The sequence below is a fragment of the Hypanus sabinus genome, unplaced genomic scaffold (assembly GCF_030144855.1).
Source record: "Hypanus sabinus isolate sHypSab1 unplaced genomic scaffold, sHypSab1.hap1 scaffold_945, whole genome shotgun sequence".
NCBI lineage: Eukaryota > Metazoa > Chordata > Chondrichthyes > Myliobatiformes > Dasyatidae > Hypanus > Hypanus sabinus.
The window spans coordinates 158020-179000 of record NW_026781799.1 but is presented as its reverse complement, the minus strand read 5'-3'; the positions used below and the strand labels follow the sequence as shown (position 1 = coordinate 179000).

Below are 20981 nucleotides of genomic sequence, written 5' to 3'. Positions count from 1 at the left end.
GCCTGCAGAAAGCAAAGGGTCATTGTGGACGGAGTCCATTCTGATTGGAGGATTGTGGCTAGTGGTGCCCCTCAAGGATCTGTTCTGGTCCCTCTACTTTTTGTGATTTTTTTTAACGAACTGGATGTGGGGGTAGAAGAGTGGTTTGGCAAGATTGCAGACGACACAAAGGTTGGTGGTGTTGCAGATAGTGCTGCGGATTGTTGAAGATTGCAGAGAGACATTGAAAGGATACAGAAGTGGGCTGAGAATTGGAAGATGGAGTTCAAGCCGGAGAAGTGTGAGGTGGTACACTTTGGAAGGACAATCCCAAAGGCAGAGTACAAAGTATATTGCAGCATACTTGGTAGCGTGGAGGAGAAGAGATGTCTGGAAATATATGTCCATAGATTCCTGAAAGTTGACTCACAGGTATTTAGGTTAGTTAAGAAAGATTACGGAGTGTTTCATAAGACGAGGGATAGAATTTAAGAGTCGCGGGTAATGATGCACCTCTATAGAACTGTTAGGACACACTTGGAGTACTGTGTCCAGTTCTGGTCGCCTCAGTATAGGAAGGATGTGGATTCATTGGAAAGGGTAAAGAGGAGATTTACCAGGATGCTGCCTGGTTTATAGAATATGCATAATGAGCAGAGATTAAGAGAGCTATGTTTTTTTTTCTCTCCCTGGAGAGAAGGAGGATGAGAGAAGTCATGCTAAGTTATACAGGATATTAAGAAGAATAGATAGAGTGGACTGCCAGCGCCTCTTCCCCAGGTCAACACTGCTCAAATCAAGAGGACATCGCTTTAAGGTATGAGGTGGAAAGTTCAAGGGAGATATTAGAGGAAGGTTTTTACATCAGAGAGTGGTTGGTGCATAGAATGCACTGCCTGAGTCAGTGTTGGGGGCAGATACAGTAGTGGAATTTAAGAGATTACCAGCCAGCTATATGGAGGAAATTCAGCAGGAGGGTTATAGGAGGGGCGGGGTTTAAGAGTGTGCCGAAGTGCCCGTACTGTGTGTACTATTCTATGATATATGTTGTAACATTGTCATGCATTCCGTCATTTCAACCCATAAAGCCTCACTTAGACGAATTATCTTGCCTGTCCTGATTGTCCACTCCGGTAACATTTTCTAAGCCTGATAATGTCACCCCTCCTTCTTTAATTCTTTCTGCCTTCTCACATCGAAATATGGTGCTCTCCTGCTTGCTCTTCCTACACACAATTCTTAGTAATGGCTACAATCTCATAATTCACTGTATTGATTCATTCTCTGAGCTCAACCGCATTTCCATTAAGCTTTCTGCATTGAGATACCCCAAGCCCATCTGGCATATTGGCTGTGTCTTCCCCAGTGAAGACAGATCGAACTGTTCATCTCTTCTGCCATTCCCTTTTTCCCCATAATAAATTCAACAGTTTCTGTCTTCAAGGGCCCAAATTTGGTCTTAACTGATATATTTCCTCTTCACATACCAAAAGAAGCTTTTACTATCCTCATTTATATTCTTTGCTAGCTTAGATTCGTACCTCAATTTTTGTCCCTTATTGCCTTTTTAGTTATGTTCTAATGCTCTTTGAAAGTTTCCCAAACCTCTGGCTTCCCGCACATCTTTGCTATGTTATGATTGTTCTCTTTTATTGTTATACTGTCCTTGACTTCCCTTGTTATCCACGGTCGCCCCCTACTCCATTTAGAAACTCTCTTTCGCTTTGGAATGATCTAATCCGGCACCTGCTGCATTATTCCCAGAAATTCCTGCAATTGTTGTTCCACTGTCATCCCTGCTTGTGTATCCTTCCAGTCACCTTTGGCAAGTTCCTCCCCCATGGCTCCATGGACGCCTTTTTCCAACTGAAATACGTACACTTCCGATTTAGAGTAGCCCACTAATTGGAAACATTAAATGCCTTATTGAGTTTCCTATTAATCAAGTCTACTACCCTGTTCTCATGAATCGCCCTGGTTCCTCTCAAAAAATATGGAAACGGCACCACCTGTGACCTTAGGAAACTGCAGAGCGTTGTGGAAAGAGCTGAGCCCAGCTCCGAAACGTGCGTCCCCTCCATGAACTCCGTCCACAGTTCCTGGCGCATCGATGAAGCAACCAGCAGCATCACAGAACCACTTCCAGCCACGCCGGCCGTTCTGTCTTATGCACCTTCCCATCGGAGGGGAAGATGCGAAGGCCTGTTTCACTAGGCTCAAGGAGAGCTTCTACCCCACAGTAATCAGACTATTGAACTGTCCTGTACCATGATAAATATACTTTTGACCTCGTAACCTGCTTCCCCTTTGCCGCTGCACCTTATTCCCTACCTGCACCGCAGATTCTCTGTGACTGTGACCCTTTATTCTGCATGATGTGATTGATTTACGTTGCTCCCCTACCATGAAGTTGTCGGTATTTGTGGATGTAACTGAAACCTCTCCTGTCTATAATGTATGTGAATGACCCGGATGACAGTTTAGATTAGTACGTTTGCAGATGATACGAGGATGGGTGGTGTGGATAGTGTATGAGACCTGAAAAGAATAGGTATAACCGTATAACCATATGACAATTACTGCACGGAGTCAGGCCCTCTCGGCCCTTCTTCTCCGTGCCGAACGCTTACTCTCACCTAGTATCACCGACTTGCACTTCGCCCATAACCCTCCATGATCTATCTAATTTTATTTTAATTGACAACTTCGCAACTGCCTCTGCCACTTCCACAGTTAGCTCTTTCCACTCAGCTACCACTCTCCAAGTAAAGAAATTCCCCAAAACGTTTGCCCCTAAATCTCAACTCATGTTCTCTTGTTTGAATCTCCCCTACTTTCAAAGGAAAGAAAACTGTCCAGGTCAATTCTATGTATCCCCCTCATAATGTTAAATATCTCTATCTAGTCGCCGTCAACTTGACATGTTCAACCTTCCTCATCAACTTAGGTGCTGAAACCCAGGTAACATTCTAGTAAATTTTCTCTGTACTCCATCGATTTTGTTGACATCATTCCAAAAACTCGGTGACCAGAACTGTACACAATACTCAAAATTTGGCCTCGCCAATGCCTGTACAATTATAATATAACGGCCCAAATCCTATACACAATGCTCTGATTTATAAAGGCCAGCATACCAAAAGCTTTCTTCACCACCCTATCCACATGTGATTGCAACTTCAGGGTACTATGCACAATTATTCGTAGATCACTACTGCATTCCTCAATGCACTACCTTTTGCCATGCAGATCCTATTTTGATTAGTCCTACCAAAATGTAGCACCTCACAATTATCAGTATGAAACTCCATCTGCCATCTTTCAACCCACTCTTCTAACTGGCCTAAATCTCTCTGCACGCATTGAAAACCTACTTCATTATCCACAATGACACCTATCTTTGTATTATCTGCATACGCTCGACTCCATCATGCAGATCATTAATGGATATAACAAACAACATTGGACCCAGTACAGATCCCTGAGGCACACCACTAGTCACCGGCCTCCAACCTGACAAAGAGTTATCCACCACTATTCTCTGGCATTTCCCATCCAGCCTCTGTTGAATTCATTTTTCTACTTCAGTATAAACACCCAAAGAATGAACCTGCCTAAACCTTCCGCGCAGAAACTTGTAACAGGATATACTGAAATCCATACAAACCACATCCACTATTTATCCTCGTCAAATTTCCTAGTAATCTGTTCAAAAATTCAATAAGATTTGACAAACATGACCAACCACGCAAAAATCATGTTGACTGTTCCAGATCATACCCTGTCTATCCAGATAATTTTATATACCATCTCCAAGAATACTTTGCATGAATTTACCCACCACTGACGTCAAACTGACAGGCCTACAATTGCCAGGTTTACTCTTAGAATCCAGTTTAAACAACGGAACTGCATGAGCAACACGCCAATTCCCGGCACCATTCCCGCTTCTACTGACATTTGAAATATTTCTATCAGACCCCCTGCTATTTATGCACTAACCTCCCATAAGGTCCTATGGAAATCCTGTCAGGACTCAGAAATTTATCCATTTTTATATTCCTTAAGAGCGCCAGTCCATCCTCCTCTTTAATAACCATAGTTTCCATAGCGTCCCTACTTGTTTTCCTTACATTACACAATTCAGTATCGTTTTCCTTAGTGAATACCGAAGAAAATAAATTGTTCAAAATCTCCCCTATCTCTCTTAACTCCACACATAGCTCTTCACTGATTCTCTAAGGAACCAATTTTATCCCTCAATATCCTTTTACTATTAATATAACTGGAGAAACACCTTGGATTTATTTTCACCTTATTTGCCAAAACCAATCTTCTTTTAGCCTTTCTAATTTCTCTCTTGAGATTTTTCTTACATTATGTATATTCCTCGAGCAACTCATTTACTCCATGATGCCTGTATATTGTAGATCTCTCTTTTTCCGAACCAAGTTTCCAATCTCCCTTGAAAACCATTGCTCTCTCAAAACTTTAACCTTTCATTTTAACCAAAGAATAACATAAAGATTCTGTACCTTCAAAATTTCACCTCAAAAGGCAGTAGGATATGTATCAGTTAAAGCTATGGGTTGGACAAATGGCAGGTGGAGTTTCACACGGAGAAGTGTGACATGTTGCAACTTGATCGCACAAATGTTAAGATATAGAACACTTTTAAAACCAGGAACCTAAACAGTGTTGAATTTCAGAGGAAGATTGGGTTCCAATGTCATTATCCGTGGTTAAGGACTTAGAACATATAACATAGAATAGTACAGCTCATTATAAGCCATTCGGCCCAAAATGTTGTGCCAACCCACAAACCCTGCCTCCCATATAATCCCCCACTTTAAAAGCCTCCAAATGCCTGTCTTAAGCTTCACTAGTGTATCTGCCTCTACCACTGACTCAGGCAGTGCATTCCACGCACCAACCACTCTCTGAGTGAAAGATCATCCTCTAATATCCCCCTTGAACTTCCCTCACCTTACCTTAAAGCCATGTCCTCTTGTACTGAGCAGTGGTGCCCTAACGAAGAGGCGCTGGCTGTCCTCTCTGCCTATTCCTCTTAATATTCTGTACATCTCTATCATGTCTCCTCTTATCCTCATTTTCTTCAAAGAGTAAAGCACTAGCTGGCTTAAGTTATGATCTGAATCTATACTCTGTAAACTTGTCAGCATACTGTCTAAACTCCTCTGTGCCCTTTCCAATGCTTCCACATCCTTCCTTTCCTGAGGCGACCAGAACGGAACAGAGTACTGCAATTATGGCCTAACTAGAGTTTTATAGCGCTGCAGCATTACATCCCGTCTCCTACACGCTATTCCACGATTTATGAAATCTTACACCCCATACGTTTTCTTATCTACCCTATCTACCTGTGAGGCTTCGTTCAGATATCTGTGGACACGTACCCCCAGATTCCTTTGCTCCTGAACACTTCCAAGTATCCTGCCATTGACGTTGTACTCTGCCTTGGAGTTTGTCCTCCCAAAGTGTACCACCTCACACTTCTCCGGGTTGAAATCCATCTCCCACTTCTGAGTCCACTTCTGCATCCTCTCAATGTTAATCTGCAATCTTCGACAATCGTCAACACTATCAACAACACCAACAACCTTTGTCTTGTCTGCAAACTTTCCAAACCACTATTCTAACTGAATCAAGGTCGATAATAAAAATCACAAAAATGTTGAGGTCCAAGAACAGATTCTTGTGGGACATCACTAGACTCAACCCTCCAATATGAATGCATTCCAGCGACTACGATCCTCTGCCTTCTGCAGGTAAGCCAGTACTGAATCCACCTGGCCAAACTTCCCTGGATCCCTTCTGACTTTTAGAAGCGTACCATATGGAACCTTGTCAAATGTCTTATTAAAATTCATACAAATCACATCCACTGCACTACTTTTCATACATATATGCCTGGTCACCTCCTCAAAGAACCCTATCAGGCTTGCTAAGCACGATCAACCCTTCACAATGCCATGCTAACTGTCGCTGATCGGACAATGATCCTCTAAATGCCCATAGATCCTATCTCTAAGAAACTTTTCCAACTGCTTTCCCGCCACAGACGTAAGGTTCACTGGTCTATAGTTACCTGGACTATCCTTACTACACTGCTTAAACAAGGGACAACATTGTCCTCCCTCCAATCCTCCGGTACTATTCCCGTGGGCAATAAAGACATAAATATCCTAGCCAGATGTTCAGCAATCTCTTCCCTTTCTTCGTGTAGCAGCTTGTGGCATATTCTGTCAGGTCCCTAGGACTTATCCATCCTAATGTATTTTAACCAATCCAACACCTCCTCTCCCTTAATATCAACATGCTCCAGAACATCAACCTTACTCATATTGTCCTCACCGTCATAAAGTTCTCTCTCTGTGGTGAATACCGAAGAGACGTATTCATTGAGTATCTTGCTCACTCCCACAGCCTCCAGGCACATCATCCCACTTTTATGTCTAACCGGTACTACCTTCACTCCCGTCATCCTTTTGTTCTTCACAATGAAGAATTGAAGAATGCCTTAGTGTTTTCCGTTGCCCTGCTCCGCAAGGCTTTCTCATGCTCCCTTCTTGCGCTTCTCAGCCCCTTCTTAAGCTCCTTTCTTGCTACCCTATATTCCTCAATAGACTCATCTGATCCTTCCTTCTTAAACCTCATGTGTGCTGCCTTCTTCCACCTGACTAGATTTTTCACTGCACTTGTTAACCATTGTGTATCTTCCCCACCGGGACAAATTTATCCTTAACATCCTGCAAGAGATCCTTAAACATCGACTACAGTACATTTCCCTGCAATAGCATCATCCCAATTAACACACGCAATTTCTATTTTTATAGCCTTATAATTTGCCCTTCCACAATTAATTATTTTCCTGTCCTCTCTGATTCTATCCTTTTCCAAGATAATGCTGAAGGTCAGGGAGCGGTGATCACTGTCCCCCAGATGATCACCCACTGACAGATCTGTATTAGGCAGGCATATTACACGCATGACTTTATTATTGTGGACACTGGTTTCAAAAGTCAGAAGTTATGTTGCAATTTCGTCAAAATTTCTGTTAAGGCTGCATCCGGAGTATTACACATAATTCTGTTCACCACATTGTTGGGAGGATTAGAAGATCTTGGATAGCCTCCGAAGATGTTGAACGAGAGATCCGACAGAGTTTTCTAAGATCACAAAAGACATAGACTGAGTAGACAGACAGTTCCTTTTTCCAAAGTCGAAATATATCATACCAGAGGGAGTGCATTCGGGACAACATTGTAGGCCTGTTTCCGTACTCTGCTGGGTGATCTCTGTTCCTCAGGGTCCCTGTGTTTTGCAACACACTCAACGGTCCCTGATGTTTGTCCTCCTGAAATACAATAGATCAAACTAAATTGCATGTGCTCTAGTTTAGCCGACTTCCCCGGCGAATCGAGATCCCACTGTAAGAGATAACTGTCTTCACTGTTTAAAACGCCATCAACGTGAAAGTCGTCTGCAAGCTCACCTGCAGTGCATTGTATAATCTGCTATAAATGGTCAATAAAGCTGACAAAGATCACTGGTTCCACGACCGATTACCCGTGAGCAACGTTAGTGAAGGGCTTTCAGTCTGAGAAATGAATTGCAAACCGAAATTTTGTCCCCTATCTTCGAGCCAATTGTATACATAATCAGCCATCCCTCCCTGTTTTGCACTCCATTTCCGAGGGGTATGCTACCTGGGGTCTTGTTAAATTCTATGTACATTACATCCAGCACCTCTGCACTTCCTCCTCAATTAAATCGGTCAGAGAGATCCTCTTGGGCTCCAAACCATCTTCATACCATTCTCCCATCTGAGCCCTTGTTAATAGCCTTGTTCAAGCCTCTGTATGGTACATCTACTGCCCGTTCCTTGTCTGTCCTCCGCAGTCAAATACGCCCGAAAAATCTACCTGGGTCTCACGCCGCCCTTCATCTCCTTCCCCCTCCTCTCGTCTGATTTCCCTATCTTTCCCTCTCCCACCCAGCCTCCCTGCTCCATTCCTTCTAGGTCTCTCTCTACCTTCCTCTCTGCTATCTTCCAGAGTGGATCCTGATACGGGACTTGTCAAGCATCCTTTATGCCTATCAATCCGGACATATCAGACAGTCAGCTTCCCCTGGGTCCCACACCATTACACAGAGTAGTCTACCAAGTTGAAATAAAAGTCTTCTTTTCTTCCCTGTTCAAAATGTCTACTATTCTGTTCTCATTAATGTTCCTCATTAAAAATATAAACAATGCTCCACCCATGATCGCTGCAAACTTCAGAGCGGTGTGGAAAGAACTGAGCCCAGCTCCGAATCCAGCCTCCCCTCCATGAACTATTTCGACACATGCTGCTGTTTTGATAAAGCGCCCCGCGACATCAAAGATCCCCGGACATTCTGTCTTCTGCACCCTCCCATCGGAGGGGAAGTGCGAAAGCATGTATCCGGAGTCTCAAGGACAGCTTCTACACTACAGCAATCAGACTATTGAACGGACCCCTAATACAATAAGATGTAATCTTGACCTCAAAATCCTACGCTTCGTGGATTTTGAAATTTATAATCTGCCTACACTACAATTTCTCTGTAATTTCGATACTTAATTCTGCATTCTGTAACTGAATAACCTTGTTCTACTCCAATGAAGTGACCTGTACACGGATGTGGGTGGGATTTCTCCTGTCTGTGATGTACATCTGAATTAATTCTAATTATCTGGATAGACATGGTCATGCTGCACCTTGGTAGGCGAAATGCTCGGAGAGAGCACAAGATCAGAAGAGCTACAGAAGGTATCATTCCCAAATGTGAAAGGTCTATCACCAGAGGGAATTGAACCCGGGTCGCTGGTACTGTAAACCGCTACGCTAATCATCACGTGTCCGTGCCGCCCTTCTCCTTGTCAACAGCCACACAACAAGAAACACAATGGAGTCTACGAAATCACCACAACATGTTCATCCCCACAAGACCGTCATTTACCTCATGTGTGGAAAAGGAACAAAGCGGGCAAACAATAATACAGATATTCAAAATGATAAACTCGTGACACTCTCTCTTTCCGTTCTTTCGCACCTCCTCTCTCTCGTTCCATTGTCTCTTCCCTCTCTCACTCACTCCCCCAGTCTTCCCCACACTATCGCTGTCTCTCTCACACATGCCACTCCCCATTCACTCAGAACATCGCTTCCTCTTCTCGCGCAGCCATATACCCTCCCCTCTCTCTTTTAGTTTTCTCTCCCCCATTCTCTCACATTTTCCCGCCCACCGGTCCCCTCTCACCATCCCCTGAATTCTCCTTCTGTTTATCTGAGTGGTCTCTCCACAGGTCCGCATAAACAGGAGCCGAACGACAACATCGGAAATGGACCGGACCGTAAGATGTCGCTACTCAGCATGGTTACGTCCGTCTTCTTCCTGACCGTGGTCGGGCTGTCGATCCATGGTGAGTCGAACGGACTCCGGTTGGAGTCAGACCGTAAACTAAAAGTGTGAAATGAAACGTGAGTGTAAAAGCTCACAGTCACCCGGACTCGCCGCACAACGTGTACCTCACTTCGTACCTCGCCATGACACTGACACATACCGTTCCGTGATACGGTCACGCCCCTCACCGTGGAACTGAAACTACCCTTCCTGGACAGGGATATAATACCCTCCATGACACAGTTACGTCCACACCGTGACACCGAAAAAAAGCATCTCTGTATCCATACGGCCAGTTCCCGGTGCATTCCATCTGTCATAATCATCTGGATAAGCCTCCCCTGAGGGCTCAGTCAAACACCCGGGGCTCCAACTGAATCGATCACATTCGGGAGAGGTGACAAAATCTCCGGAATCAGAGAGACGCTTTTCAGCCCTGGGAAGTGAAGGGATTTGGATTCTCAGTGATGAGGCTCAATGTAACTGAGATTGAGAGAGGGAGGGGTGATTGTGGTGGAAGGAGAGACCGCGGGTGGTGGGTGGAATGAGTCCCATTGTGGGACACGGCTGCGTTCACCCTCACACTGAAAGAGAACATGGGAAATAGATCGAACCGTAGAATCTGCCGACTCCGCCTCATTACTTGCGCCATTATCGTAATTGTTGCCGCGCTATCGATCCATAGTGAGCCGAACAGGCTTCAAATGTAAACAAATGTTACTGTAAAACTCGACAGTGACACCGACAGGCCCTTAACAGTGACACTGAGGCGCCTCTCACTGTGACACCAACACGCTCCTCAACCTGACTCGTCCAGCTCCGCACCGTGACAAAGACTCACACGTCACAGTAACACCACTGTAACACCGAGATGGTATCGTCCCTCAAAATAACACCGGTGCAATTACCCACACCTCACCCTGACACAGACAATGGCCGTAGCCCTGACATGCCACTCACCGTGACACAGACACACCTCTGTGAGACCAGCACACCCCAAACCATGACAACAGATAATCTTCTCACCGTGACGCCACCACGCGCTTTACTGTGCCATTTACCTCGCCGTTTCATCGAGATACACCTCATTCTGATCCGTGCACCTCTCGCCAGGGCAGAGAAACACCTATCACAATGACACCGACAAGTCCCTCACAGCAACTCGGACATGCACCGCACAATACTGACGTAGACCCCCACTGTAACGTCAACAAATTCTTCACCGGGACATTGATCTACTCCTCAGCGTGACACAGGCACACGATTCAAGGTGGCGCCTATGCCTCTCACTGTGCCACCAGCACATCCTTCAGTCTGAAACCCTTCACCGTGACACTGGCACAGCACTCTGTGTGATCCGGTCGGTAGCGTGACGCTGACTCACGTGTCACTGTAAACGCTAAACATCCCTCACCATCTTTCTCAGTATCACAGATTCGTCAGTCTAAGGTCACCTGCAAACGAACCGATAATGAATTAAATTCAACCCTTCAATCCATGGTTTCGGCGCTCAATTCTAATCTGTCTGTTCTTCAACAAAAACACAGCGATCTCCGTCACCAGTTCTGTGGATTGTTGACCAGCAGAAGAGGTGAGGCATCATACCACTCTTTAACCCGCTCCTCATCACAGGGCAGGCATGGAGAGAGGAAGCGTCACTCTGTGCTTGATATCGGGAGTGTGTGAAGAGATGGTATGGATGGTGATTCATTCTGTGTTTGACACGGGAGGGCGTGGGCGTTACTTCGCTTTGTGTGTGAACTCGGAGGAGTGTGATAGGACGGTTCAGAGATAACTTCGCTCCGTGACCTGCCAGGAAGTGTGTGATGGGACGTCAGGAGGGAGATTCACACTGTGTTAGACTCGGGAGCATGTGATGGGACAGTGTGGAAGCAGCTTCTCTCTGTGTCTGACACTTTGCTCTGTGGTGTGTTGAGAAGCCGTAGAGGGAGAATCACTCTCACTGTGACATTTGTCGAGTGTGCTGAGGGAGTTTCTTTCTGTGTCTGACCGCTGGATTGTGTGATGGGGCAGTGGAGAGAGAGATACAATATGCGTCTGACCACGTTAGTGTCTGATCGGATGGACCTCAGGGAGCTTAAATCTGTGTCTCACCTCGTGTGTGATGGGACTCTATGTTTGAAATAGTGTGCCTATGATGGGAAGCTATGGTGTGAAGGGGGAGTTGGGTGAGTGCGTGGGATGTGGTCATGTGTGTTTCTGACACCGGGATCAGTGACGCCTGGCACGATGGTGTTCCGTTCTCTGTCTGATGCCAGTGGTGTGTGATAAAACGGTGCGGAGGGAGCTCCTTTCGTTTTCTGAACCCTGCATTGTGTGATATCACCGTGTAGAAGTAGCATCTATATCTGACCACGGGAGTATGCGGTGGGATGGTGAAGAGAGTGCTTCAGTTGCTATCTGATGACTGGCGCGCGTAAGTGGGTAATGTGGGGGGAGGTTCACTCTGTATGAGTCCGCAGGACTGTGTGATGGGAAAGTGTGCAGGGGGCTTCATTTAATGTCTGACCCATGGAGTGTTTGAGAGTGTGGTGGAGTGAAAGCTTCAGTCTGAGACTTACCCGGTCGTGTGTGATGTGACAGCGTTTAAAGAGCTGTGTCTGACACCGGGAGAGTATGATGGGACCGTGAGACAATAGCTTCATTTATCGTCTGTCCCCGAGAGTGCGTGACGGGTCCATGTGGAATGAACCCTCAATAGTGTCTGCTCAATCAGGAAAAGTTCACTCTATTCCTGACACCGGGATCATGTGATTGGATGGTGCCGAGGAAATTTCCTTGCGAGGGTGATCTCGGGTGAGACTGATGAGCCGGTGCGGAGGGGGTTTCATACTGTTTCTGACCCTGCACGTGTGTCAAGGGGGAGTGATAAAAAGCTTCACTCCATGTCTTTTTTCCTGGTGTCCGTAATCGAAGGGTGATGAAGGAGCAACATGTCCCATCCGGGAGTGTGCGATTTTACACTAGCTTAAGTGTAAGTCTGACTCCTCGATTTTGTGGTGGGACGCTGTGGAGGAAACTTAACTCTGTGTCCGAAACCGGGGAGTGTCTGATGGGACGGTATGTAGGGAGATTCACTCTGTGTCTGACCACGGGAGTGTGTGATGGGACGGTGTGGAGGGAGATTCACTCTGCGTCTGACCCGGGGAGTGTGTGATGGGACGGTGTGGAGGGAGATTCACTCTGTGTCTGACCCCGGGAGAGTGTGATGGCCAGTGTGGAGGAGGATTGATTTTTCCTTCTTCCCGCTTTTCAGAGGAAATTTGTTCCAAGGATTTGGTCAGATATGGAGACCGGTGTTACTTGTTCTCCACGTTTGAAATATCTTACAATGGAGCTCGTCTACTTTGTTCAAACATTGATTCAATGCTCCTGGAAATCAATTCGCAGGATGAAGCGGTAAGGGTCACACCACGACAAAGACCATAAGAACATAACACAAGGGGCAGAAGTCGACAATTCGGCTCATCGAGTCTGTTCCGCCATTTTATCATGAGCTGATCCATTGTCCCATTTAGTTCCACTCTCCCGCCTTCTGCCCTGGCTACAAAGATACCTATCAATTTCTGCCTTAATTACGCACAATGTCTTGGGATCCACTGCCGCCTGTGGCAACATCTTCCACAGATTCATCACGCTCTGGCTAAAAAAATTACCCTCGCTTCACGGAGTCCGTGGAAGCAGAGTCCTAGGCTTTGGCTAAGTGGGCTTCGGCGTAAGGGGCGTAAGCCTGTGTGATTGCTCGCTGAGGGAAAGAAGGTAAGGTCGCTAGGTGCTTTTTAGACTTATTCTATTAATTCAGTTCAGGTATGGGGGAGACAGTCAGAGCAGTGGTGTGCTCTGTATGCAGTATGTGGGAGGTCAGGGTCAAGACAGTTGTCCCTGATGACCACACCTGCAAGAGGTGCGTCCAGCTGCAGCTCCTATCAGCCCGAGTTAGGGAGTTGGAGCTGGAGCTGGATGAACTACGGATCATTCGGGAGGCAGAGGCAGAGATAGATAGGAGTTATCAGGAGGTAGACACACCACAACACCAGGAAGTAGGCAGATGGGTGACGGTCCAGTGAGGCAGGGGGAGCAGGCAGAGAGAGCAGAGCACCCCTGCGGCCATTCCTATTAACAATAAGTATACCGTATTGGATACTGTTGATGGGGATGACCTACCAGGAATGAGTTGTAGTGGTTCTGCCTCTCGCACAGAGGTTGAACCCTCAACTAGAAAGGGGAGGAGGGAAGAGAAGAGAGCGATAGTTTTAGGGGATTCTATAGTCAGGGGGGCAGATAGGAGATTTTGTGGGGCAGATCGGGAGTCTCGGATGGTATATTGCCTCCCTGGTGCCAGGGTCCGGGACATCTCAGATCGGGTGCAGGCTATTCTTGAGAACGAGGGAATGAACCCAGATGTAGTGGTCCATGTAGGGACCAACGATGTAGGTAAGGTGAGTGAGGGGGTCCTGCTTAGAGAGTTCAGGGAGTTAGGAGTGATGCTGTAAGTCAGGACCTCCAGGGTGACAATCTCGGGATTGCTACCTGTGCCACGTGCGAGTGAGGCGAAGAATAGAATGATTATGCACATTAATACGAGGCTGAGAGCATGGTGCAGGAAGGAAGGGTTCAGGTTTTTGGATAATTGGTCTTTGTTCCAGGGCCATTGGGATCTGTTTCGAAGGGACGGTCTACATCTGAACCGGAGGGGTACTAACATTCTTGCAGGAGTATTTGCCAGTGCTGCTCGTGGGGGTTTAAACTAGATGTGCAGGGGGCATGGATCCAGATCCAGAGGGTTGGTCAGAAGAAGCATGGGGTTAAATGTGTAGAGGTTTTGGGTGATCCTGAGAAGGTCATCAAAATTCAGTGTGCAATTAGCCCGATGGAAGATCAAGGAGCTGGGTTAGGTACAGTAGACAGTGTTTTAAGCAAAGAGAGGTGGAATGGGCTAAGAATTCTATACTTGAATGCGCGTAGTGTCAGAAATAAGACAGATGAGCTTGAAGCTCAGATGAAAATGGGGAACTACGATATTGTTGGGATAACGGAGACATGGCTGCAAGGGGATCAGGCCTGGGAAGAGTGTACCAGGGTATACGTGCTATCGTAGAGACAGAAATATGGGAAGAGGGGGTGGGATGGCCCTGTTGGTGAGGAATGAGATTCAGTCCTTAGCAAGAGGTGACTTGGGAACAGGGGAAGTAGAGTCTGTGTGGATTGAGCTGAGGAACAGTAAGGGTAAAAAGACCCTAATGGGTGTTGTGTACAGGCCCCCAAACAGTAGCGTGGATATTGTGTACAAGTTGATTAGGGAGTTAACATTGGCATGTGCTAAAGGTAATGCAGTCGTTATGGGAGATTTCAACATGCAGGTAAACTGGGAAAATCAGGTAGGAGCTGAACCCCAGGATAGGGAGTTTGTGGAGTGTCTAAGGGATGTATTTTTGGAACAGCTTGTGCTTGAGCCAACCAGGAACGAGGCTATTTTGGAATTGGTGATGTGTAATGAACAGGAATTGATAAGTGATCTTGAAGTAAAGGAGCCGTTAGGAAGCAATGATCATAACATGATAAGTTTTTATCAACAAGTTGAGAGGGATAAGGGCAGATCAGAGGAGTCAGTGTTGCAATTAAATAAAGGAGACTACGGAGCCATGAGGGAAGAGCTGGCCAAAGTTAAATGGGAGGATGCCCTGGCAGGAAAGACAGTGGATCAGCAGTGGCAGATATTCTTGGGCATAATACAAAGGATGCAAAAGCAGTTCATTCCAATGAGAAGGAAGGATTCAAAGAGGGGGAAGGGGCCACAGTGGTTGACAAAGGAAGTCAGAGATTGTATAGCATTAAAGAAAAAGAAGTATGACAGGGCTAAGATGAGTGGGAATACAGATGATTGGGAAAGTTTTAAGGAACAGCAGATCTTAACTAAAAAAGAAAGTAGGAGAGAAAGAATCAGGTATTAGCTTAGTCTAGCCAGGAATATAAAAGGGGATAGCAAAAGCTTTTTTAGCTATGTGAAGAGAAAGAAGATAGCTAAGAACAATGTTGGCCCCTTGAAGAATGAATTGGGAGAAATTGTTATGGGAAACCGGGAAATGGCAACAGAATTTAATGCGTACTTTAGATCTGTCTTCACCAGGGAGGACACAAGCAATCTCCCAGATGTCTGGATGGGACAGGGTTATAAGATATCAGAGGAATTGAGACAGATTCACATTAGGAAAGAAACTGTGATGAGTAGACTGGTAGGACTGAATGCTAATAAATCCCCGGGTCCAGATGGTCTGCATCCGAGGGTTCTAAAAGAGGTGGCTCAGGAAATTGCGGATGCATTGGTAATCATTTTCCAATGTTCCTTAGATTCAGGATCAGTTCCTGAAGATTGGAGAGTGACTAATGTTATCCCACTTTTCAAGAAGGGAGGGAAGGAGATAACGGAGAGCTATCGCCCTGTTAGCCTGGGGAAGATGGGGAAGATGCTTGAGTCCATTATTAAGGACGAAATAGTGGCACATCGTGATGGCAGAAATAGGATTCGGCCGAGCCAGCATGGATTTACCAAGGGCAAATCATGCTTGACTAATCTGTTGGAGTTTTTTGAGGGTGTAACAAGGATGTTAGTCGAGGGTAAGCCAGTGATGTTGTACACCTAGATTTTCAGAAGGCATTCTATAAGGTGCCACATAGGAGATTGGTGAGTAAAATCAGAGCTCATGGCATTGGGGCTGGGTTTCAACATGGACAGAAAGCAAAGGGTTGCAGTGAATGGGTGTTTCTCGGACAGGCTGGTGGTGTCTAGTTGGGTACCACAGGGCTCTGTATTGGGACCACAGCTCTTTATGATTTATGTCAATGATTTAGATGAGGGCATTGAAAACTATATCAGCAAGTTTGCTGACGATACTAAACTGGGTGGCAGTGTGACATGCGAAGAGGACGTTAGGACAATACAGGGAGACTTGGATAGGCTAGGTGAGTGGGCAGATACTTGGCAAATGTCATTCAATGTGAATAAATGTGAAGTTATCCACTTTGGAAGCAGGAACAAGAGGGCAGAGTATTGTCTGAACGGTGTAGAGTTAGGTAAGGGAGAAATGCAAAGAGACCTAGGAGTCCTAGTTCACCAGTCAATGAAGGTGAATGAGCAAGTGCAACAGGCAGTGAAGAGGGCTAATGGAATGCTGGCCTTTGTTACAAGGGGAATTGAGTACAAGAGTAAGGATGTCCTTTTGCATTTGTACAGGGCCCTGGGGAGACCACACCTGGAATATTGTGTACAGTTTTGGTCTCCAGGTTTAAGGAAGGACATTCTGGCAATTGAGGAAGTGCAGCGTAGATTCACTAGGTTGATTCCTGGGATGGCAGGGCTGTCTTATGCAGAGAGATTGGAGAGATTGGGCTTGTACACGCTGGAATTGAGGAGATTGAGAGGGGATCTGATTGAAAAGTTTAAGTTAATTAAAGGATTTGATAGGATTGAGGCAGGAAATATGTTCCAGATGTTGGGAGAGTCCAGTTCCAGAGGGCATGGATTAAGAATAAGAGGTCAGTTATTTAAAACAGAGTTGAGGAAGAGCTTCCTCTCCCAGAGAGTTGTGGAGGTTGGAATGCACTGCCTCAGAAGACGGTGGAGGCCAATTCTCTGGATGCTTTCAAGAAGGAGCTAGATAGATATCTGATGGATAGGGCAATCAAGGGATATGGAGACAAGGCAGGGACTGGGTATTGATAGTGAATGTCAGCCATGATCTCAGAATGGCGGTGCAGACTCGAGGGACCGAATGGTCTACTTCTGCACCTATTGTCTATTGTCTATTGTCTGTTCTGAATGTGCGCCCTGCAATCCTCAAGTCATGCCCTCTCGTACTAGACTCCCCCACAATGGGAAACAACTTTGCCACGTCCACTCTGTGCATGCCTTTCAACATTCAAAATGTTTCTATGAGACCCCCCTTCATTCTTCTAAACTCCAAGACGTACAGTCCAAAAGCGGTCAGACCTTCCTCAAATGTTAACGCTCTCATTCAGGGAAACATTCTAGTGAATTTTCTCTGAACTCGCTCCAGCGTCATCACCTACTTTCTTAAATAAGGTGCCCAAACCTGCAAACAGCATTCCAAGTGAGGTCTTAGCAGTGCCTTATAGAGCCTCAAAATCACACCCCTTCTCCTACTCTATTCCTCCAGAAATGATTGCCAACATTGCATTCGCTTTCTTCACCATCGACTTAACCTGGAGGTTAACCTCAAGGGTTTCCTGCACTAGGACTCCTAAGTCCCGTTGCATCTCAGAACTTTGAATTCTCTTCCCATTTAAATTATAGTCTGCCCGTTTATTTCTTCTGCCAAAATGCATGACCATACACTTACCAGCATTGTATCTCATTTGCCACTTCCTTGCCCATTCTCGCAATTTATCCAAGTCTCTCTGCAGACTCTCTGTTTCCTGTCAATCAGCCAACGCTCTAATCACGTATGTAACTTTTCCATAATTCCAGGTGTTCTTAACTTGTTCAGCAGCCTCATGTACGGCACTTTGTCAAAGGCCTTCTGACAATCCAATTACACAATACCTACTGCATCTCCCTTGTCTGGACTAATTGTAATTTCCTCGAAAAATTGCAACAGTATTGAGAAGAGATTTTCACACGGATCCCATGTTTACCAGTATGAGAAAAAAAAATAGTGGCGACCCATGTTTATCGACCATCACACTCCCGGGTTAAGAAACAGAATGAAGCTTTCTCCACACCGTCCAAACAAACACACTCCGGGGTCAGACACAGATTGAATCTACCTCCACAGCGTCCCATCAGAGTCTCCCGGGGTCAGATACAGATTGCATCTCCCTCCACACCGTTACATCAGACACTCTCGTGGTCAGACATAGAGTCAAGCTCCTTCCACGCCGTCCCATTGCACACTCCCGGGTTGGGATTCGTAGTGAATCTCCTCCACACCGTCCCACCGCATATTTCCGGGGCCAGCCACCGAGTGAATTTCCCTTCGTACCGTCATATCGCACACTCTTATGGGGTCAGACACATAGATCCCCCTCCATACGGACTCATCACACTCTGCCTGGGTCAGACATAGTGTGAGGCTCCCTCCACACTGTGCCATCTCATTCTCCTGGGGTGAGACAGAGAATAAAGATCCTTCCACACCATCCTTTCACACTCTTCCGGGATCAGATATACAGTGACGCTCCTTTAAATTTACTCGAACTCAATCATTATTGATGGCACTTTAATTTCACAGAATTTTATCGAGAAAGCTGTCCACGACCAAGGCAGTTCATACTGGATTGGAAAATGCGAAGACGGGTGAGATTTGGGATCTTGGAAGTTTCTGAGAAGAAAGCTGTCATGGGATTGATACAGGCAACGAATAGGGAGTGGACAGTGGGATTAGTTTGGGGACGGCCACAGGTTTCTTGAGGGAGTGGGAATTGTCATTAGTTTGTGGACTGCCAAGAGCTGTGGGAAGAGTATGGAAAAACGGGGCATTTTAGGGACAGAGAGAGTTCTGCGTGGAGTGAGTGGGCAATTGGATTTGTTTGGCGACCGACACGGGCAGATGGTAGAGACGTTATCGGTGAATTAATGTGGGCATTGACAGAGAACTGTGGGAAGAAGGTGGGAAGTGGGAGTGTTTTGGTTTCTGACACAGGTCTCGAACAAGAAGGCTTGACAGTGGGATTATTCCCGGGACAAGCACGAGGCTGTGCGGAGTGAGTGGGAAGTGCGAGTGTTTCGGGGACAGATACTGTCCTCTGCATAGACAGTGAGTCAGTGGGTGTCCATTGGACAGACAATGATCTGTGGCGTGAGAGTGGGAAGTCAGGGTATTTTGGGTTATAAAGCAGGCCTGTGGGGAGAAGGTGCAGCAGTAGGAGTATTTTGGAGACTGCCATTGGGCCTTGGGGTGACAATGGCTCTGTGGGTGAATGCTTGGCCTGTGGGATCAGGTGGGGTACTGGGATTATTCTGGGTTCGGACACCGGTCTGCGGGGTGAGGGTGGGACATGGTATTAATTCCGGGACTGACACAGGGTGGCATGGAGTGTGTGGGTCACTGTGAGTAATCTGGATACTGGCTGTGCTGGGAAAGTGGGATAGTGGGAGATTATGGGGTCTGCCACAGGTCAATGGTGAGGGAGCGTGTCTGTGATTTAGGGGACTGACACAGGGTTGTCTGCTGGACGTGCGTTGTCCCTTTTGAACTTGTTTCCCCCTCCTTGACAGGGAAGTGGCCTTAAATGTCGTGTACAATGTGAACGCTGGGAAGTCCGAATGCAGTAAATGTAAATCCAGTTGCAAAAATGACCAGTACCGTTTCATCTGTGAGAAGTCTGCACCTTTCTGCCCGGATATTTCTGAAAAGGTCCGAAATCTCTGTCAACAGCCCGTGGAGCCGACTTGAATCAAATGACAATACCCTCTTTCTCTATTTCTCTCTCCTATTCTCACTAACCCATTCTCTCTTCCCCTCGCCACTACCCTATTCTCCTCCCTCCTTCTATCGCCTCTTTCCTCGCCATGTCGCCTTCTCTTTACCCTCATTCCAAACTCTCTCTCTCTCATCCTCCTCCAATCCTACCTCACCTATTACATCCCTAATTTCCTTCCTCTCACTTTCTTGCCGCCCTCTCCTCCCACTCTTCTCTTCACACTCTCTCCCCCGATTCACTACTTCCTCTCTTCTCTTCACACTCTCTCCCCCGATTCACTATTTCCTCTCTGCCCCTCTCTTCCCATCTCACTCTTTCATTTATCTAAACCCACTGCAACTCCCTTTTCTCTTTCCAGCTACTCTCACCTCAATCATGTCACTGATGTCCTCGATATCCCAGCCCTGGGGAAATAGAGCGCACGCATTCGCCTTATCTCTGTCCCTAGTGGTTTTATACACCTCTGTAAGTTCACCGAATCAAGCCTAAAATTTCCCGACCTCGCTTCATAATTCCATCCCTCGTGTCCCGGCAGCATCCGCGAAAGTCTCCTGCTGCAGTTTTTCCAGCTCAGCGGCATCTATCCCACAGCTAGGCGACCAGAACTGAACACCGTGCTCCAAATCTGTCCTGACCGACGTCCCGTATAACTGCAACTTGACCTGAGACTCCCGTACTCAGTGTCCTGACTGATGAAGCCCAGCGTGTCAAATGTCCTGTCCAGCTTCATCGCATGATTTCTGTCGGATTCACGGTCTGTTTTATTATCTGTGACTTAGACCACCTGGGATTTGGTCTTTTAAAGTATCAGCAGGGAGCAAATTTATAAAATTAATGTAAAATTCAAAAAGCTAATAAATGCCGCAACAATGTGGAGGTGGTACTGATGCGTTCAGGAGTATGCTGGTGGGGGTGGGGGAGGGGAAGAAGGTGTTCCTGGGTCATTCAGATTGCGGGCTGCTGTGCCTCATTCCCGATGGTAGAAATGAACAGGGAGCCTGTCCCCGGGTGAGCGGTCTCAGTGATGGATGCACCTTCTCCATCTTGAATCCGCACCGCTCTGCCGCCTCTGGCGACCTCGTGCGTTGCAG

The 20981-nt window shown here is 46.4% G+C and overlaps 1 protein-coding gene across 1 annotated transcript; it reads left to right on the top strand.

The window, feature by feature from the left end:
- The first annotated feature begins 8272 nt into the window (after window positions 1-8272).
- Window positions 8273-20749, top strand: LOC132390536 (oxidized low-density lipoprotein receptor 1-like). The gene is made up of 5 exons (XM_059963151.1): window positions 8273-9448; window positions 10856-11020; window positions 12707-12849; window positions 18699-18763; window positions 19685-20749. Exons 1-5 carry the CDS (start codon window positions 9385-9387, stop codon window positions 19860-19862), a joined length of 615 nt encoding a protein of 204 aa, XP_059819134.1. The 5' UTR covers window positions 8273-9384; the 3' UTR covers window positions 19863-20749.
- The last annotated feature ends 232 nt before the right edge of the window (window positions 20750-20981 follow it).